An 18,891-nucleotide genomic window follows, 5' to 3' on the forward strand; every position below is an offset into this window, starting at 1 on the left:
TCAAAATGAGTGAAAGTTTTTAGGCAACGGTTAGTTTTTAATATAGATATTATTATTTGGGAAATGCAAAAGGAAATACATTGTGTAATATTAAAAAGCATGTTCATGGATTTTTTTTAGTACTGTTATTTTTAAGGTTTTACTGAAAAAAATACATTTTATTAGTGCCATTAGAGATCTTTTTCTGCCTTCAAAAAACTGCCATATCTATCCAGTTTATATGACTAAACTAGTACATTTAGCCGTGAATAGTGATATTGAGAAATGCTGCTGCACTTCATGCCCTTGGCCATAAGTTAGAGACCCAGCTGAGGTGCATTTAAAGGAGAGGCCATATAGGAAATAGTTATAGAAAGGCATTGTCTCAGCAAGGTGAAGGGGAGGCCTAAAGACCTTTGCAGGATGTAAGTACAAGGAAATGTCCTGTATGTTTTTTACCTGTGTAATAGAAACTATGTATGCTGTATCTGCCTAATCTGATCTTGGCAAAGCATTCTTTCTAAAAACAACAAAAAAACATTTCTAGCAAAAAATGTTATTATGTGGCCTGACAACCACCTCCATATTGCATAGTGTTCTGTACATAGTGTTCTTTTATACCAGTGCCTTTATGAGCCAGTTGTCAGCTCCATTACAGCCCTGTCCTGGACCATGCGATTGGCAAACAGACTCACTGAAACATACAGTGGGTTATGGGTGATGCAGAGCCATTTTCTCTATTTACTTCAATTAGAAATAAATCCATGATCCTATTGGAATGAATGGAGAAAGTTCTCACATTACATGCTCACATGTTCACATGTTCCAGGGAATATCATGGGATCCAGGATAGGAATACAATGAAGTAGATAACTGGCTTACTGTTAAAAAAAAAAAGATAACTAGACAACATTATGCATCAAGGAGACAGTTACTGAGTTAAAGAAATAGCATTTTTGCTGTGGGTCCCTTTTAATGCCTTGGTTGTTGAATAGCAAAAGATAATTGCTCTAAAATATAGAACTTTCCTAAATTACCTTTACTCCTGCATGCCCGGGTGGTCCAGGGTCACCAGATGACCCCTGCAAAAGAACACAACAGTATACAAATAGTGTAAAAAGTAACCCCCACCCCCTAAAAAAATCCTCAGAAAACAAAATTAGCACTAGGAAAAATGACCCTTTTTTCTAATTTTTTTTTTTGCACACATTTGATAAAGCTTCCAGTCTTTTTAAAAAGGGTACTCTGGCAAAAAATGTTTCCTTTCAAATGAAATGGTGTCAAAAAGTTATATAGATTTTGAATTTACTTCTATTTGAAAATTTCAAGTCTTACAGTACTTATAATCTGCTGTATGCCCTGCAGAAAATTGTGTTTTCTTTTCAGTGTGAGACAGTGCTCTCTGCTGATACCTCATCATCCAAAGTAAAAAAAAAAAAAAGGTATTCTATGGGGATTTACTTCTGCTTCAAATAGTCACTGACAGAGGTGGCGGAAGAGAGCACCATATCAGACGGAAAAGAAAGCTCCACTTCCATCAGTACATACAGCAGCTGATAAGTACGGGAACATTTCAGATTTTTAAATAGAAAAAAATAACAAATCTTTATAACTTTCTGAAAACAGCTAATTTGAAAAACATTTTTGAGTACCCCTTTAATGCTCTGTAAGCCTGAGTGAATGATAATTTTGCAGTATTTAATTATCAGCCATTGTATTAAAAGCTATGTTGTATAACTTTACTGCACATTAAAGATTTATCAGGAATATAGCTATGTATTATCTATAGTAAAAGAAAATGATGTTTAGGTATACACTAGGTCCTTCTGACCTAAGGCTATATTCACACAATGTATAGATACCGGCCGTTCCGTGACCCGGCCGGGTCACGTAACGGTGTAACGCCTGGAGTAGTGGATCCACTGGACCGTCACCAGCGATGGCACTAACCTCCCCAGGGAGCGGAGTCTAAGGGGCCGCTGGTTTTCACCAGAGCCCGCCGCAAGGCGGGATGGACTTGCTGCGGCAGGCGACCCCCAGGTCGCTACCCCTGGCTTGGTTGCTGGTGACGGCAGGCGAGGCGTGGCAGGAGCAGTAGGCAGGAGATGGTGCTGCAGAGGTCAGTGGACGTAACCGCAGGTGACAGGCAATACACAGGAGCAAAGGTGATGCAGGGGAACAGGAACCAGGAACAAGGACTAGGGACAAGGTGGCGGATAGGAATCAGGAACAGGGACTAGGAACCAGGTAGCGGACGGGAATCAGGAACAACAGGGAGCTGGGCCAAACGCTATGGGAAGCAAGTAGAGGCTCCAACACAGGGGACAGGGCATGCTGGGATTTATAGGGGAGTGATTGGGTGCAACTACCAATTAGGAGCGCACTGCCCCTTTAAATCTGAGACAGCCGGCGCGTGCGCGCCCTAGGAGGCGGGTACGCGCACGCCGGCCGGCACAGCGAGAGACAGGAGCGTGGAGAGGTGAGGCGCCCCCCGGGGCCGAAGTAATAGCAGCGCCGGGTCCCTGACTATGGACACCGGCTGCTGCATGGGGCAGGAGGCGGTCGCGGCGGCGGCCCGGAACGCGGGACGCCGCTGCGGCCGTGACAAACGGCCGGTCTTTGCCCGGATCATCCCTTAAGTACCGGCCGGTTGATCGTCGCGCGCGCGCATCAGAACCTCCCATAGCACACAGTGAACTGACAGGGTTTCCTACGGCCGCAATTCATTGAATTGCGGCCGCAGAAAACTGACATGTCAGTTATTTGCAGCCCTGTGCAGGATCCCGGCCGGAGCACATATGATGTGTATACGCTCCGGCCGGGATCCCATAGAACAATAGGTATTGTTCACACGTACAAAGTACTTTTACGTAGTGTGAACATAGCCTTAAAGTGTACCTGTCGTTATGACTTTCAAAATCTAAATCAACAGTAGATGTGATATAAAGCAGGTTTGCAATTTACATTCATTATTTTTTTGTTATCATGCTGTAAAACAAAGCTGTACTTACCAGAAATCCAGGTCCAGTCTCCTGAAGGCAGATTGTCTGACTTGTGCTGGTTGAAAAAAACAGACTAAACACATGAACTGTGGCCAGTACAGAGCTCAGTCACATGACTCCGTTCTGTCTGTGAGCGCTCAGATAGCCTGGGATTTGAATGTAAATTTGAATGTAAATTTCCTGTTTCCTGTTTTTTTCTGTTTTTTGAATGTAAATTGCAAACTTGCTTCATATCATATCTACTGTTGATTTAGATTTTAAAAGTTATAATGACAGTGACACTTTAAGTAATTTTCTGATGAAATAACCCCTTTTTATCAGTTGATGGTGCAGGTCTAATCGCTGTTCCCTACCCTGGTGGTCCTGGGGAAGTCACAGGCAGCCACTTACAGTATTTTCCCAGAATTGTCCTCTAAAGAGGAAATGTACTGTAGCATTAACTTAAATGTTTACCATTTACATAAATAGCTGTTCAGGTAATGCATTGTTGCACTGGGTCCTCCGGACTTGCTGCTTAGTGCAGATCATTTTTGTTTTAATTTTCAATATTCATGTAAAAACAAATTGCATAATTGCTTTTTGTTAAATTCTATGGTCTATGCTTTAGATATGACATTAATGCTTTAATCAGTGGGGTTTTAACCTCAGAGATCTTATTACTGTAAATCAGCACAATGCAGAGATCCCAGAAAACCCTGACAAAACATACCTTGGGCCCAACAGCCCCTGGTTTACCGGAGGGCCCTGTTCTTCCCTCACTTCCCTGTAAAAAGAAAATATGCTTGAATTATTTTGGTGCACATTAAAATATCCAAAATGTCAAAGAAACAGAAAAGCAGAACATAAATATCTATACTGTACATTTATTTCATTTTGTAGACAATGCACATCTGAGAAACATACTCCCTTTGTACAGCATGGGAAAACTACTCATATGTTAATTTATCTTAGTAGAGGTATAGCAACACGTGGCATCACATAGCTATCCAAGGAACGTTTTCACTTTCAATTGCTATTTGGGTCCTCAATTTGGGGCGCCTGAAATATAGTAATATCATACTACATTTCTAACATCATGTCTCATAATATCATAATAACCTGTGTGATAAAAAGATTTATTTTTTGGGGGTTTGCCTGTACACTGGTCTTTGCTAACTCCCTACCCGAGGCATGCGCCTCCTAGTAACTTCAGCAAATCTGAGGCTCTCAGAAATCTAGACCAGCCCTAGAGCTGGTGCTTGTTTTCACCATAATTTATGCCTGGTGTAAATCATCATAAATCAGATGCAGGAGGAGGCCACACCCACGCATCAGGTCATCAGGGCAAACGTCGGCAAAAAGTTGCAGATTTGAATTCTTGCAGAAATGCAAAAGACATGGGATAAGTTGTCCAACTTTGTGCATTGCTTTTCTTAAAGGGCAACACTTTGAAGCAGATTTTGCAAAAAGTCTCATCGTGTCTTAAATGTCTATGAAAATGTTCATGACTGTAAATATCGCCTGTAAATATAACTTTTAAATTCTTTGGTTTGCAAGAAAAGAATAGGGATCTGAGGGTACAGGTACATGAAGGTGCCCCCCTGCTTTTTTTCAGTGTTACTTATTTTACCTGTACTCAGTAGACATAGTAGAATGAACTGTATACATCTAACTCTTATTTTAAGCGGTTTTGCATATCAGCACAAAAGGATTTGGATCAAATTTTTAGTGACAAACATTAAAGGGAATTTTTCTTTCAAATCAACTGGTGTTGAAAACTTCCACTGCTCTGGACAGTTCCAGACAAAGGGGCCAGCAGAGAGCGCTGTGTCAGACTGGAAATAATACACCACTTCTTTCAGAACATACAGCAGCTGATTAGTACTTGAAGATTCCAGATTTTTAAATAGAAGTAAATTACAAATCTGTAATTCAACTAAAGAGGAATATGGTGCATTTACACAGACAGATTTATCTGACAGATCTTTGAAGCCAAAACCAGGAACAGACTATAAACTGATCAGGTCATAAAGGAAAGACTGGGATCTATCCTCTTTTCAAATCCATTCCTGGCTTTGGCTTCCAAAATCTGTCAGATAAATCTATCTGTGTAAACGCACCCATAGAAAGACAACTGGCACACCAACAATGTAGAAAGTATCAAAAAATATCAGTCCTTTATTAGATATACAAAAATTATACACATATCAAAAAGACAAAAAACAAGCCCTAACCCATAAAAACACTTAAAATACCCTCATACAGGAGTGGAAAGCTATAGCCGATGAATGAACAATAAGGGTACTATGCCCCCCACACAATAAAATAAAAACAAATACCCCAAAATAAGAAAATACAATATATGGCCCTAATTGACACAACTGAATAATCTAATGTGACTGAAAAACACAAAAAGTGTATACCTAAACATAACAAATAGTACGAAAAAAAAATTCAGTAAAAATCTAAGTGTGTCAAGCAGTAAGGGGGTGGGGGGGGGGTGTCCAGAAATCATCACCAAATAAACCAGGCAGGGTGACCTAGCAGGATGGACCCCTGACCCCTAAGGAAGTCCAGTAGGTGTATGGCACACGTGGGGTTCCTACACCCCATCCTGGGTCACCCTGTCCGGTTGATTTGGTGATATTTCTGCCCCCCCCCCTTACACTTGACACACTTAGATTTTCACTGAATATTTTTCTTTTTTTTTTGTACTATTTGTTGTATTTAGGTATATACTTATTGTCTTTTCCAGCCACGTTAGATTATTCAGTTGTGTCCATTAGGGCCATATAATGTATTTTCTCATCTGGGTATTTGGTTCCACTTTATTGTGTGGGAGGCATAGTACCCTTATTGTTCATTGTCAGGGACAGGGTGTGTGACCATTGATACATTGTTTCAGGATGGTTTGTAAGTGGCGGCTATAGCTTTTTACTATCTAATAATATCTAATAAAGGACTGATATTTTTTGATACTTTCTACATTGTTGGTATGCCAGTCGTCTTCCTATAGTCTTTCTCTTTAGTTGTATTACTTTTTGGTTCTTCTATATGGTGACTGTGCACCCGACCCAGAACATAAGCTGTGTATACAGCATTTTCCTTTTTGTGTTAAATTACAAATCTGTATAACTTTCTGATGCCAGTTGATTTGAAAGAAAAAAAATCGCTGGAGTTCCCCTTTAATTTTCATTTTATACTAGATATTGCTGATTCATTCAGAAATGCAAGACAGTGGCCATGGGTATGCTGGGTGGCAATTTGAAATCATACAGGCTGTTGTCCAAAAATGATCATGGGACTGAATATTATTTTTCTTAATTTATAATAGTATTTTAGTATGTCTAAGAAGTGTGAATATTTTCTTCTTCTAGGGAGACAAAATGGCCAAAATCTGTGAAAACCAGTAAAGATTTTTGTGTATTACATACATATATTGCGTATACATACATTTGCGTATACATACATTTTCCATAATAAGTTTAACTTTAAACCATTAAAACAAGCAAAATGTTATTTCTAAAAGTGAGATTAAGACTTACTGGATCTCCAGGAATTCCGAGTGGCCCAGGTGGTCCTCTTAGAGTCTGTTGATATTTTAAAGAATAATAAGACTAAATTAAAATTTTTACAGATTTGAGGGGAACTCAGAATGTGAACAGAGCAGCGTAAAAGGGGCGTGACCACAGTGGAACAGTAAACTAGTCCAAATTGTCTTCACCAGCCTGGATCTGGTGTAGCTGTTACTATATGGTGTTCGGTCAGCTGCTGCAGTGGCAGTTTATTAGGAGGTTCGTGCCAGTTTATAAATCTGCAAAAACAAAGAATTGCTGCAGCAAACTGTAAGGGCCATATATAACTTTAGTTTTTATTTTTTTTTTGTTTTTTTAAATTAGTTTCTTAGCAAACCATTTGATCAAACTGAATGTACCAACTCACCGTGTTAAGGTGACCTCAGAGAGTTGGACCCTACACTAGCAATGGCCTCTCTCGGACTATAAGTCTACATATCTGGGCATATAGGAGCAACTGAACTCTATGTAACACACATCTACAGGAGCTGGGTGAAGTGCCCGGCTATAAAGGAGGTAGCCACACAAAATCTGCTGAAACAATCCTCAGTGGGGAGTTTACTTACTGTAGGACCAGTGTGTGATACACTCATTTTAGTAAACTCCCCCCTTTGTTGTATAAGGTTATGTGACTTATTAATCTAAGTGTAACTTGCCAAAATCCATGTGACTGTTACAAAGGTAGATAAAAGAGATTACAAAATTTTCTTTGGTGGCTAAAACAACATGTTAATTCTTACCTGACATTCAAAGGCACAGCACTGTACAAAAATATAATATATGAAAATAAATGTCATTTCCTTGTAAAATTTCAATCATAAAAGATGCGAAATCATAAACATCTAATGCAATATAATGATGTAATGTAAGAAAATGTAAAAGAGAACATACCGTGCTCTGTGAATCTTCCAACTTAAAAGAAAAATAAAATAAAAATGAACATCAACACAAAGCATTGTACTATTTCAAGGCATTATGACTACTACAACCATCTAGTCACTTTGGATGTAATGTCCGAACTGAATAGCAATAATCATTTACCAGTTTCTGCAGTATCTGCCTACTCCAGGATTGTCAAACTTAGGCCCTCCAGCTGTTGCAAAACTACAATTCCCATCATGCCTGTGTCCATGCATGATGGAAATTGTAGTGGCATACTCAATTCTGGAGCTGCTAGAGGAAAGATCAGCCATAGGGAAATAAAAGTTAAGTGGGTACTACTTATTTAATTTTATTTTTTTTAAAAGCAGCACTGTCATTAAAAACAACTTTGCATATTTTGACAGTGGCATCAATATGTAGCATATTTGTAATTTACTTAAAAAAGTTTTCTATATGTTATTGAAAGTTTTTATATTGGCCACTAGCTGTTTCTGCTCCTCTTCCCATTGTCAACACATGTTTGTCGATGACAACTGCAGGACTGGATGAAATACATGGATGTAATGTAATTTATTATATAATTTGCAAAAAAACAGGACAGCAACATTTCAGTCCCCTTTTGAGATCTTTATCAAGTCCTCATAAGGATACTGAGAGGGGACTGAAACTTGACAACAAATGACAATGTACTCCCTATTATTTGGAATGCTGTGATTTATTTCCACTTTTTATGCAACGTTAGCCCTGTGTCTGGGCCTTGAGCTGTGTGAACCACCACATTTCTGGATATTTAAAGTGACTCTATACCCACAATCTGACTCCCCCAAACCACTTGTACCTTCAGTTAGCTGCTTTTAATCCAAGATCGGTCCTGGGGTCCGTTCGGCAGGGGATGCAGTTATTGTCATAAAAACAACTTTTAATCCAGCAGCGCTGTGTCTAACGGCCGGGGCTTACATTTGTATATGCATTAGGCTGGCACACCCTCTCTGTCCTTCCTCCCCACCCTCCTCATCATTAGGAATGCTCCAGGCAGATTGCTTCTTATTCCCCACCTGTGTGTATAATGAATATGGGCTGGATCGTTAATACACCTGCGCAAAGCTCAAACAGCAGAAAATGTTCCTGGATCATTCCTAATGATGAGGAGGGTGGGGAGGAGGGACAGAGAGGTTGTGCCAGCCTAATGCATATACAAATGTAAGCCCCGGGCGTTAGACACAGCGCTGCGGGATTAAAAGTTGTTTTTATGACAATAACTGCATCCCCTGCCGAATGGACCCCAGGACAGATCTTGGATTAAAAGCAGCTATCCGAAGGTACAAGTGGTTTGGGGGGACAGATTGTGGGTACAGAGTCGCTTTAAACTGCTATGGTGTTGTTTTCTGCCAACTATTTATGGCTATGCTTGCACACGTCAAAATGACAGACATTTTTATTTGATAGCCGCCATTTAATGGCAGTTATTATACAAATAATGGCCATTGTTTTAAAATTTGACGGTGTGTGAACATAGGCCATCTCTGTCTTTCTATCCTTCTGTCTATCTTTCTTTCTTTCTGTCTATGGTATCTTTCTCTCCCATGAATCCATACAAGACTTACCATCTGGCTTAAAATTTGTTTCACTGAAGCCTGATGCACTTCCGAGCTTTCAATAGTGGGTTTTAGTCTGTAAGTATATCTGGAATCTGTGGCAAAGTCAATCAAACGATCACCCTATTAAGAAATTAACAAAATATCCACATTTTTGGTTTAATGAAAAATCCTAACGTTTTATAGTTCTGATAATTTGTATATTATTTAATTTCTAAATGAACTCATTATTGACACTGGAGATCATTGGTTATCATTTTTTTTTGTTCTTCTCCTTCTAAACGCTATAATCCTTTATTTTTTTCTCTACAGAGCCATAAAGGGGCTTTTTTTTGACTAATTTTACTTTGTAAGGACATTGCTCACATTAGCAAAAACTGTAGTGCAAAGTAGAAAAAAATAAAAAATTTAAAAATAGCAATTTAGCAAATTTGGGGAGGTTTGGGCGCATTGTCTGTAGTTTTAATCAGCACTATTTTGGCATAGATTAAACATATATTTCAGACACTATGGGAGACATTTATGAAGTTTTTTACATCAGGCTTACAAATGTCCCCGCAGCTCCAGAGTTCAGGGGATTTTTGTAAAGGTGCATTGCCTCTACATAAATCCCAATTGCACGGAGCCCGTCCATGTGAAAATTTTTAAACCTCTGAGCTCTGACCTGGCGTAGGTTTCCTTATCATTTTTCGTAGCGAAAAATGATAAATGAAGCGGACCCTGAGTCCACGCCCTCGTCCCACCCCCTCCACACCCGCTCCCTCCCCACTGGAGAAGGTGGCGTTAAATGGCCAGATGCAAATATTTTAATTCGCATCTGGCCATTTTACGCCAAAAAATACAACTTTCTTGTTTGATAACTTTCCCCTTAATTGCATTGGACAGCAGTCATCCTATTGACTTTAATGCATTGCATTGCAAGTCAATGAAATTGCGGCAAAATCTTTTTTTGTACGTAGTGTGAACATAGCCTATGTCTGCCAAAATGCTTCTCCTGTAGAATTCAACCTTACCACATTCTGAGATGAAATTCTCAATTTGCCTTCAAGGGGTTTTCCAGTAATAACGTTTTTATGACCTATTCACAGCATAGTATGCAAATGAGAATAGGAACTTTAGACAGACAGTCCGGCATCACATTGCTCACTTGTATTCTTTATATTGCATGGATGTATTCTGTTTATTTAAAAAATGACTAGGGATAGGCCATAAATATATTGTAACAAAAAAAAAACATGTTTAAGGAGAAGTATGAAGCAAAGATGCATAAAGTGATGGGCTATGGTTAAAAAAAAAGCTACACTTACCTATATCAGGTTCCCTACAACTCTTGTCACACTCCTTCTGGTATTTTTTCTGTCTGTTCCTGAGACGATAGCTTACACCCAGATCTGCCTGCAATTGCTGGTCCTGCTCAAAGTAGGACCTGCCTATTCAGCCAATCGCTTGATGACAGTGATTGGCTGAATAGGCAGGTCTTGCTTTGAGCTCTTGGGGAGATAAGCAGGGAACTGGAAGGAGCCACACAAGAGCTGCAGTGGGGCCTGTGTGGGACCAGGGATAGGGAAGTATAGCACATTGAAAATATTCTAAAACTTCACTTTTATTTTATGTAAAAAAGCTAAAAATATGTGCACTGAACAAACCTATTTGGCCGACATGACTAGCTATTGGTGTAAGCTGTGTAACAAACAGTTTCCAGATGTCAAAAATTCATAAAATATACACACTTTAAACAGAATACCAAAGTGCCAGTATAATTGCACTACATATCCCAGCAGTCTTAGCACTTGGTAGAAACTTTCTGCTCCGGACTTCCTGTGCTGTATGTATTAATATTGCACTACAGGTCCCACTTCTTTGCAGTATGCAAATAGTAAACAACAACACTCGAATGTGCAACAATTCACTTCCCTTTTTATAAGTTGCCGATTCCATATGACGTTTCTTGGACCATACATGTTTCCAAAGCCGTCTCTTTTCAGGGGTCTTGTTTGACAAATAGTGCTTACATCAGACATCATAGTTATGTACAGCTCTGAAAGAGTCTGAAACGTGTAGGGTCCAAGAAATACTCCAGCAAGATTTACAGCTTGACACATGCTAGAATACCCCCTCACTTGTGGTCCACCCCTACGTAGTTGTCAGTTATAGTAAATAGTATATGGCTATGTTCACACTAAGTAAAGAAAATGAGAAAAGGCATTTTCTTTTTAAAATTACTTCTGTTATTATAGAATTTCAGTAACCTCAATGAAATGCATTGAAGTCAATGGAATGACGGAAGCCCAATGCACACGGTGTATTAAGTAAAGGATGTTGTTTGCACTGACAGCAAAATAATGATCATCACAATTATTCAAACAACGGATGTTATTCTTTAGTTGTTCACACACAGTTTTTCCTCTTTTTACCATTTTTACTATTAAATTCAATGGACTTTTCAATTGAAGACACACCCAAAGGGCAATCAGTCCACCTAAACTAGAAGAATGTACCAACAGCCATTAAAGGGAACCTGTCCCCCCCCCCCCGTCCCGGGGTGACAGGTTCCCGACCCCCAGCTACAGCCCCCTATACTTACCTGATCCCGCTTCTGGATCCGATCGGGTTACGGAGATATCAGCCGCTGCAGCCCGGCGCACACGCTGAGAGATGAGTCCAACGCTCATAGAGAATGACGGAGAGTCCAGCCCTCCGTCATTCTCTATGAGCGTTGGACTTATCTCTCAGCGCGCGCCGGGCTGCAGCGGCTGATATCTCCGTGACCCGACCGGATCCAGAAGCGGGACCCGGCGGGATCAGGTGAGTATAGGGGGCTGTAGCGGGCGTCGGGAGCCTGTCACCCCGGCACGGGGGGTGACAGGTTCCCTTTAATGCAATGATGGGTGTTTGAAAAGCAAAATGACGGGTGTCATTGAAAAAATAAAAATGGAAAGAAAAACGTCATGTGAACAAGTCTGTATTAATTGGAAAATTTATAGACATTGTAAAAAGAATTTCCTTATTTGACACAGCGGCAGTTTGACACAAAAGTTAAATCAGAAGTTAACCACAAATGAACATTTTCCCCAAAAGGAAATTTGTCAAGAACGTATAAACGAAAAAGATTTCAGTCTAAGAAACATAAAACAATGCACTGTATTGTGTAGTATCACGTAATAGTATAATATAATATTGTAGATGTCTGACTTTTGGTAGTATGAGAGAATATGACCATAACTGGCTATGGAAATGGGCCCAGGAATGACATTCTTAGCCAGGGGACTTGGAAGATTGCCTACCAGAAAATTCAAGAGTGCATCAAGGTTATTATACGTGTGTCAGTCACATGATTGTGTCATTTGTCTTCAAAACTTTCCAATAGAGATGCAAGTAGAAGGTATGTGGTTTACTAGTCAATGTGAATGATATATTTTCTGTGTGAAGCAAGACTCAATGATAGAACGATGCAATATTTTATTCTGTCATTTTTTATTATAAAAACAAGTTCTTATTTTTAATATGACTAAATATTTCAGCTACAAAATGCCATTGGGCAGATGCTGCAGTGTCTGGTAGTTTATGGAGTTATGATTATCTTTATCTGATAGAGTCCAGTATTTTATCAGTTTTTTGTTTTTATAAAAGAAACTTCATCCTGCATATTATAAGGACTACCTTACTTAACCCGTTAATGTCCCTCCACTGTCTATTGATGGCAGGTGGTGCAGGATCTCTGCCTGAAGTGGCATTGTCAGGATGATATCTCTGCGGAGCATTATGCGCCCCTCGGGTCACGCTGTGTGGCCGAGAAGGTGCTGATTTTCTTGCATTCTGTGTTTTGTTTTTGCAGTGTGTGAACAATGCTCACTTTGTTTGGAGACGCACCCGACTTCTTCTGCTGAATTCTGTCTGGCCATGTCATGGTTAATCTGTGTTTGGTTCTGCTGTGACTGACAGGTCTTCCTGCCAGTGGTTCTGTTTTTTTCTCAGGTGTCTCTGTTTGGAGATCAAGGGGGTGATCCAATTACGTTCTGGAGCAGAACCCTGGCCTCCTATATAACTAACCTCAGTCTGTGCTGTCATTGCTGGTTATTGACTTGTCTCTGACTGCTTTTATCTTCTGTGTATTTGCATTCCCTGACCTTTGCCTTATTCCTTGACCTCCCTTGCTTGCCGCCTGCCCTTGACCATATTGCCTGGACTTTGACTACTCTTATAGGATTGTGATTTTGTACTTTTGCTGTGTACTTTTGCTGTGTACTATTCTTTATTGTGTTTTGTCTGTCTGTCTTGTCTTTGTGTCCCACCTAGCCAGTGCAGGGACCGCCGCCCAGTTGCTCGCCGCCATCTTAGGGCGGATTGTGGCAAGTAGGCAGGGTCAGTGGGTTGGGTTCAGCGTCAGGGCTCACTGTCTTGTCTTGTCCCTGCTGTCCGGTTCCTGACAGGCATCTTTTGGAGTCAATGCTTGTAAGGCTGGGTTCACACTACATTTTTGCAATCCCATATTGAAAAAAAAACAAAAAAAACTTGTGTGTATCCATTTCGATCAATTTTTCCATTGACTTTCGTTATAAAAAAAAACACAACATTTTTGTGTACATTAAAAAGAAATTATCTGTTTTGATCATTTTTGTGTCTGTTAAAAAAACAGATCCATTTAGATTTTTTTTTTTATAATGAAAGTCAATGAAAAAACGGATCAAAACGGATGCACACATATGCATCCGTTTCCCCCCCAAAAAAACGGATAGGAAAAACGTAGTGTGAACCCAGCCTAAAGTGGAAGGAACATTTCAGTGAGCACTCCTGCTCTAAGAACAGGCTGCTATTAAAGGGGAAGTCCAGCAGGGGGGGGGGCACTTTTTTGCTGGGACCGGGGAGGAGGTGGGCGAGGGAAAAGACGTCCACTCACCTCCCACGTCTCAGGTCCGCTCAGCCACTCAGTGAAAGAGGCGGGATCCGTTTCAAGTCCACTCAGATCCCGCCTCCTTCACTGAGTGGCTGAGCGGACCTGAGACGTCACGTCTCGGGCCTGCGTCAAACACCCGGAAGCGGACGGGAACCGGGCACCGGAGCGCCGCAATGCAGTACCCGCCGCTGGAACCGGTCCCAGCAAAAAAGTGCTTCCCCGCTGGAGTACCCCTTTTACAGGTCCAGATGTTTAAGAAGCCATTGGCTCCTGACTATGTGACCAAACTCCCTATACTGCTCAGGATATTATAACCCAGAATCTTATGACAGCCCCCAAATCATCCTGCATGAAACGTGTTGCACCTTTGGGTTTATGTTTCTAATATGTCTTTTTTGGCTATCTGTCTGACTTTTTCTGACAGATTTTTACAATCATGTCCATTATTTTTAAACAATGGCTGTTATTTGCAGTGAAAATTACAGTCGTCCAAAACATGGCAGCCATTTTAACAGTGTGTGAATATAGCCATAGAAATGTAGCCAAACAAGTATCATAGGGCATGGGGTGTTAATTTTGCTAAATCCTAGATGGAAACTAATACATTTTTAAGTCCACCTTTGAAAATATGGTGTGTATTAGATACTGAAATAGATCTTGGCTTTATTTTTCTTGTATGTAATTATAGTGCTGGCAGCATGTGGCTATGTTAATTTAAATAAGCATTACTACAGTTTAATTAATTTTCAACAATGTGCGGTGCCCTTTTGTTACTTAAAGGAAGGAGGGGTGGTGGTCATGAATTCTAGTTCCACTGCTGACTGTAGTTCTGGTTAGCAACATTCCATTTAATCTGGCTGGACTGAATCATTGCCACCACATTTGTATGTTCTATATGAAACTATTACCTTGTGATCAGAATCCACCATCACATTAAATATTTTTATGTATGCAGACTTTGCTTCATTCAGTACATACTGCAGTCCACCACACTTTTCCCTGTAACCGTCATTGAGATATCCGTCTGTGACCACAATCATGAACTTGTTTCCTTTCCTGTAGCTTCCACTATTCAGACAACATACAAACAACACAAACAAGTAAAAGGAGGCACATAAAACCATACAAAAACAGGTTTGTTTTTAAATATAATTTGAAGTAAGATTGAAAATGCATTTAAACATCTTTCTGGTGCATGTCTGTGATCTGTTCTGGTGGTCCATATCCTAAGTACCCATTAACTAGCCTAGACCTCTGTGTAAGGAGAACAGTTATCCATCATTAACTGTAATCATTTTCAGCAAGAACTTAGCAGAGGCTGCTAATATCCATAGAAGACATCTGTATAAATCTGCTAAATTGATAAAATACAGGCCACATTTTTCTTTCCACACTCCTTGGATTATATACATAACAGAGCCTTGGTCGCAACTCGTTCCTTTTTAGGTATGCCTGACATTGTAGTAGCTCAGTAGTTGTAATGTAGAGTTCCCTTGTTATTGTAAAATATGGTTTAGTCTTGAAATGTTTGCTGAAAATTTATAAGGTTCACAGGACACTATTTAAATAGGGCTTAAGTGAGGAATATACAGCCTGCAGATAGTACCAGTTTTCTTGTATATTTGTATAGACAAATATGGGGATCTACATGCATACATTGTAAAACTACAATATATAAACACTATAACCTTAAAATGTCTCTTCTATCTCTGTATGCAATAATGTATCCATTTCTATATCACCTGCAGTGGTAGTGCATTATGTTTCATACTGAATAATTTTTACTATACAAAGCCAAATATTGGCTATGCCTATCTTTTCAACCAACTGAAAAGTGCATGTAAACTAAAAATAAGCAATTTTTTTTCCAACAGTTTTCATTGAAAATCTCTGTTTTGTGTCTACAGCCAGGGCCAGCGTCAGCACGGGGCTAACCCGGGCAAGAGCTTGGACCAACAACATCTCTAGAGGCCCAGAGCTTTGATGTTCAGCCCCCTCACTGTAGTGCAGGGTGAGTGCTGAACATCAGGAGACACAGGAGAAAGAAGCAGGACCTGCACAGAGAGAGAAAAGAGTGAAGGACCTGATCACATGACCTGCAGGTCCTTAAAGGGGTTATCCAGCGCTACAAAAACACGGCCACTTTCTTCTACAGACGGCCCCGCTCTTGTCTTCAACTTGGGCAGGGTTTTTCTGCTCAGTTCCATTAAAGTGAATGGAGCTTAATTGCAAACTGCACCTGAACTGAAAACAAGAGTTGTGTTGTCTCTGAAAGAAACAGGCCATGTTTTTGTAGTACTGGATAACCCCTTTAACCTCACAGTGTGGAGAGCAGCCCAACAGAGAAGAGGGAGAAGACTGAGCTGTAAGTGCTATATGTCTGTTTGTGTCAGTCATTCATTCAGTAATGTGTATCAGTCAGTCAGTAATGTGTGTCAGTCAGTCAGCAATGTGTGTGAGTTACTTAGTAATGTCAGTTAGTCAGTCAGTAATCAGTCAGTCAGTAATGTGTGTCAGTATGTGTGTGTGTCAGTAATGTGTGTTTCGGTAAGTGTGTGTGTCAGTAATGCACCTCTGTGTATGTTAGTGGTGTCTCAAGTGATTGTACATAGTGGACCTATGAGGGGCCTGCTGAGGCTCTGTTGCCCAAGGGCCCGAACAAAACCTTGTAGTCATATTCCCTTCCATAAGTTCTTCTTGCAAACTCACAAACATATCCGACATGAAAGGGAGTAAGGGGCTATTCAAACATCTGCAATATATGGTCCTTGCATGGACTGTATACTGCGGACCTCCCAGCTTCATCATTTATTATAATGCGAGGAGCTCAGAGACTGTTTAAATATTCGTGCCAATGTACTGACACAGCGAGTTATCTATAATTATAAATATTTAGTTGAAGATCAACATGCTGTGTTGCATTACTTTCTTGCAAAGCCACAACTTCTTGTTGAGCAAGGTGCAAAAACACTCAAATGTGTCTGTAAGGAGGTGTGTTTAGACCTTAGGCCAGTCATGTATGTTTTTAAATATTAAACACTCACCCAGTTAAAAGGTGACTTGTAGCTGCAGCAATGGCACAATCAGTGTGTGTGCCCTTTCCAAGGTATGTTATATCTTCAATAGCTGTTTTTAGATCCGTCATGCCAGATTCCATACTGACCATCTCACTGATCAACTTCACCTCATCGCTATAGTGGAGAGCTCCAGAGTTCCATGTCAGACGCCTGTCACATCTTTGATAGCTAGACACAGACATATGGACACTGTTTATTTCATTGTCTCCACACATACATGGATTTAGACAGCATAAGCTGGTTGCTATTCTTTTTTCAACCTTAAATGGGTTGTCCAGTGAAAATATTTTTCTTTCAAATCAACTGGTTTCAGAAAGTTATATATAGATTTGTAATTTACTTCTATTTAAAAATCTCAAGTCTTTCCATACTTATCATCTGCTGTGTGTCCTGCAGGAAATGTTGTTTTTTTTCCAGTCTGACACAGTGCTCTTTGCTGACATCTTTGACCGAGACAGCAACTGTCCAGAGCAGCAGCAAATTTACATAGAAAACCTCCCCTGCTATGGACAGTTCCTGTCTCAGCCAGAGATGTCAGCAGAGAACACTGCGTCAGAATGAAAAAAAAAAATTCTGCAGGACATACATGCAGCTGATAAGTATGGGAAGACTTGAGATTTTAAAATAGAAGTAAATTAAAAATCTATATAATGTTCTGAAACCAGCTGATTTTCAAGAATTTTTTCCCCCCTTTAACACATGTAGTATGTAAAGAACAGAAAGCACAGGCATAGACTTTACAACGATAGACATTTTAGAATGTGTTATTAAACTTTATTTCAGTACATGTTTGTCCTGAAATCATGTATTTTGGAAAGGGTTGTGCATCTCGCATGTCTCTGGAATGTGTAGAACTCCTGGTATAACAAGAATGTGCTTGCCTTACATTCATACCTGCTGTTCAGTTGACTCACTAGATCTATAGCAAATTTCTTTACATCTTCAACTAGTGATCCATATGGTGGAGTCCCAAGAGCAACACTTTCAGATGTGTCTAAAACTATGAAAACATCAACTGGGCAATCTGCAAAGAAAGTCAATGGATAAACACATTGGAAAGTCCAAAATTAGCCATGATGTGGGTGTTTCATATGCCAATTTGGTTAGAATACATATATTGTTGCTATTTGTCTGAAACAAAAATTTGTCAGTTTTACAAATCTGTGCCATAGTTAGTTCTTGTTAGTTGTGCAAAAATGCAACATAGTTAAAGTAAAAAATGTATTGTTGAATCTAATAGCTGTGATTTTTTAAACTAGTTTTAGCCATTTGTATTTCTCATTGTGCTTGGTGAAATGCACACGACTTGATAAAATTGTGCATGTCCTGGAATTTAAAAATGTTTGTGCTGTAATGAATAAGGCGCACTGGCCCAATAGAGTGAATATTTTTGCCAACAAAGCAAAAATACTACAAAAAGTGAACTCATTAGAAAATACCATTACGTGAGAAAAATGGCCGCAAACCCTGTATATTCACCTAAAAACAGGCACAAATGTGTCTGAACTTATATTTTACTATAAGTATGATAAACTTGTAAAATAATAGGTGAACAGATCAATAGCACATCTCATTCAAGATGTTTAAAGGATTTCTTACACTACAAAGGTAAGTCCCACTCTAGACATTATCTAATTAGTTTTGTCTGGGATGCTTCTCCAATTTGCCTCACCTTTTAAAATACTCTAAAATATTCTGACTAAAGGAAATATCTAGGATTTTCTTACCAAGATGAGGATTTCTTGAGTCTGAATTTGTCACCACCAGGAACATTAAACACAATGAAAGGAGGCTGAAGTGTGAAGTCATTGTTATCACCTGTTTTGCATTTTAGGCTTGAAATCTGTTGAGATATCAGGTAGGTTGAGTATATAAATACAGTAAATAAAGAAAAAAAATCTTCTAATG

General features: G+C 39.7%; 1 protein-coding gene across 1 annotated transcript in view; it reads right to left on the reverse strand.

Annotated features, from left to right (window-relative positions):
* The window catches only part of LOC138784172 (collagen alpha-1(VI) chain-like), a 67,194-nt gene that overhangs the window by 45,621 nt on the left and 2,682 nt on the right, over nt 1–18,891 (reverse strand). Inside the window, exons 2-11 of the mRNA XM_069959684.1 lie at nt 18,711–18,826; nt 17,878–18,007; nt 16,951–17,151; nt 14,815–14,974; nt 9,022–9,135; nt 7,427–7,447; nt 7,276–7,296; nt 6,506–6,550; nt 3,691–3,744; nt 1,017–1,061 (exon numbers count right to left, since the gene is read on the reverse strand). Of these exons, the coding sequence (XP_069815785.1) occupies nt 1,017–1,061; nt 3,691–3,744; nt 6,506–6,550; nt 7,276–7,296; nt 7,427–7,447; nt 9,022–9,135; nt 14,815–14,974; nt 16,951–17,151; nt 17,878–18,007; nt 18,711–18,792 (873 nt within the window). The 5' untranslated portion in view covers nt 18,793–18,826. The remainder of the gene's footprint in view (nt 1–1,016; nt 1,062–3,690; nt 3,745–6,505; nt 6,551–7,275; nt 7,297–7,426; nt 7,448–9,021; nt 9,136–14,814; nt 14,975–16,950; nt 17,152–17,877; nt 18,008–18,710; nt 18,827–18,891) is intronic.

This window comes from Dendropsophus ebraccatus, chromosome 2 (assembly GCF_027789765.1).
Source record: "Dendropsophus ebraccatus isolate aDenEbr1 chromosome 2, aDenEbr1.pat, whole genome shotgun sequence".
In the NCBI taxonomy this organism is placed as follows: domain Eukaryota; kingdom Metazoa; phylum Chordata; class Amphibia; order Anura; family Hylidae; genus Dendropsophus; species Dendropsophus ebraccatus.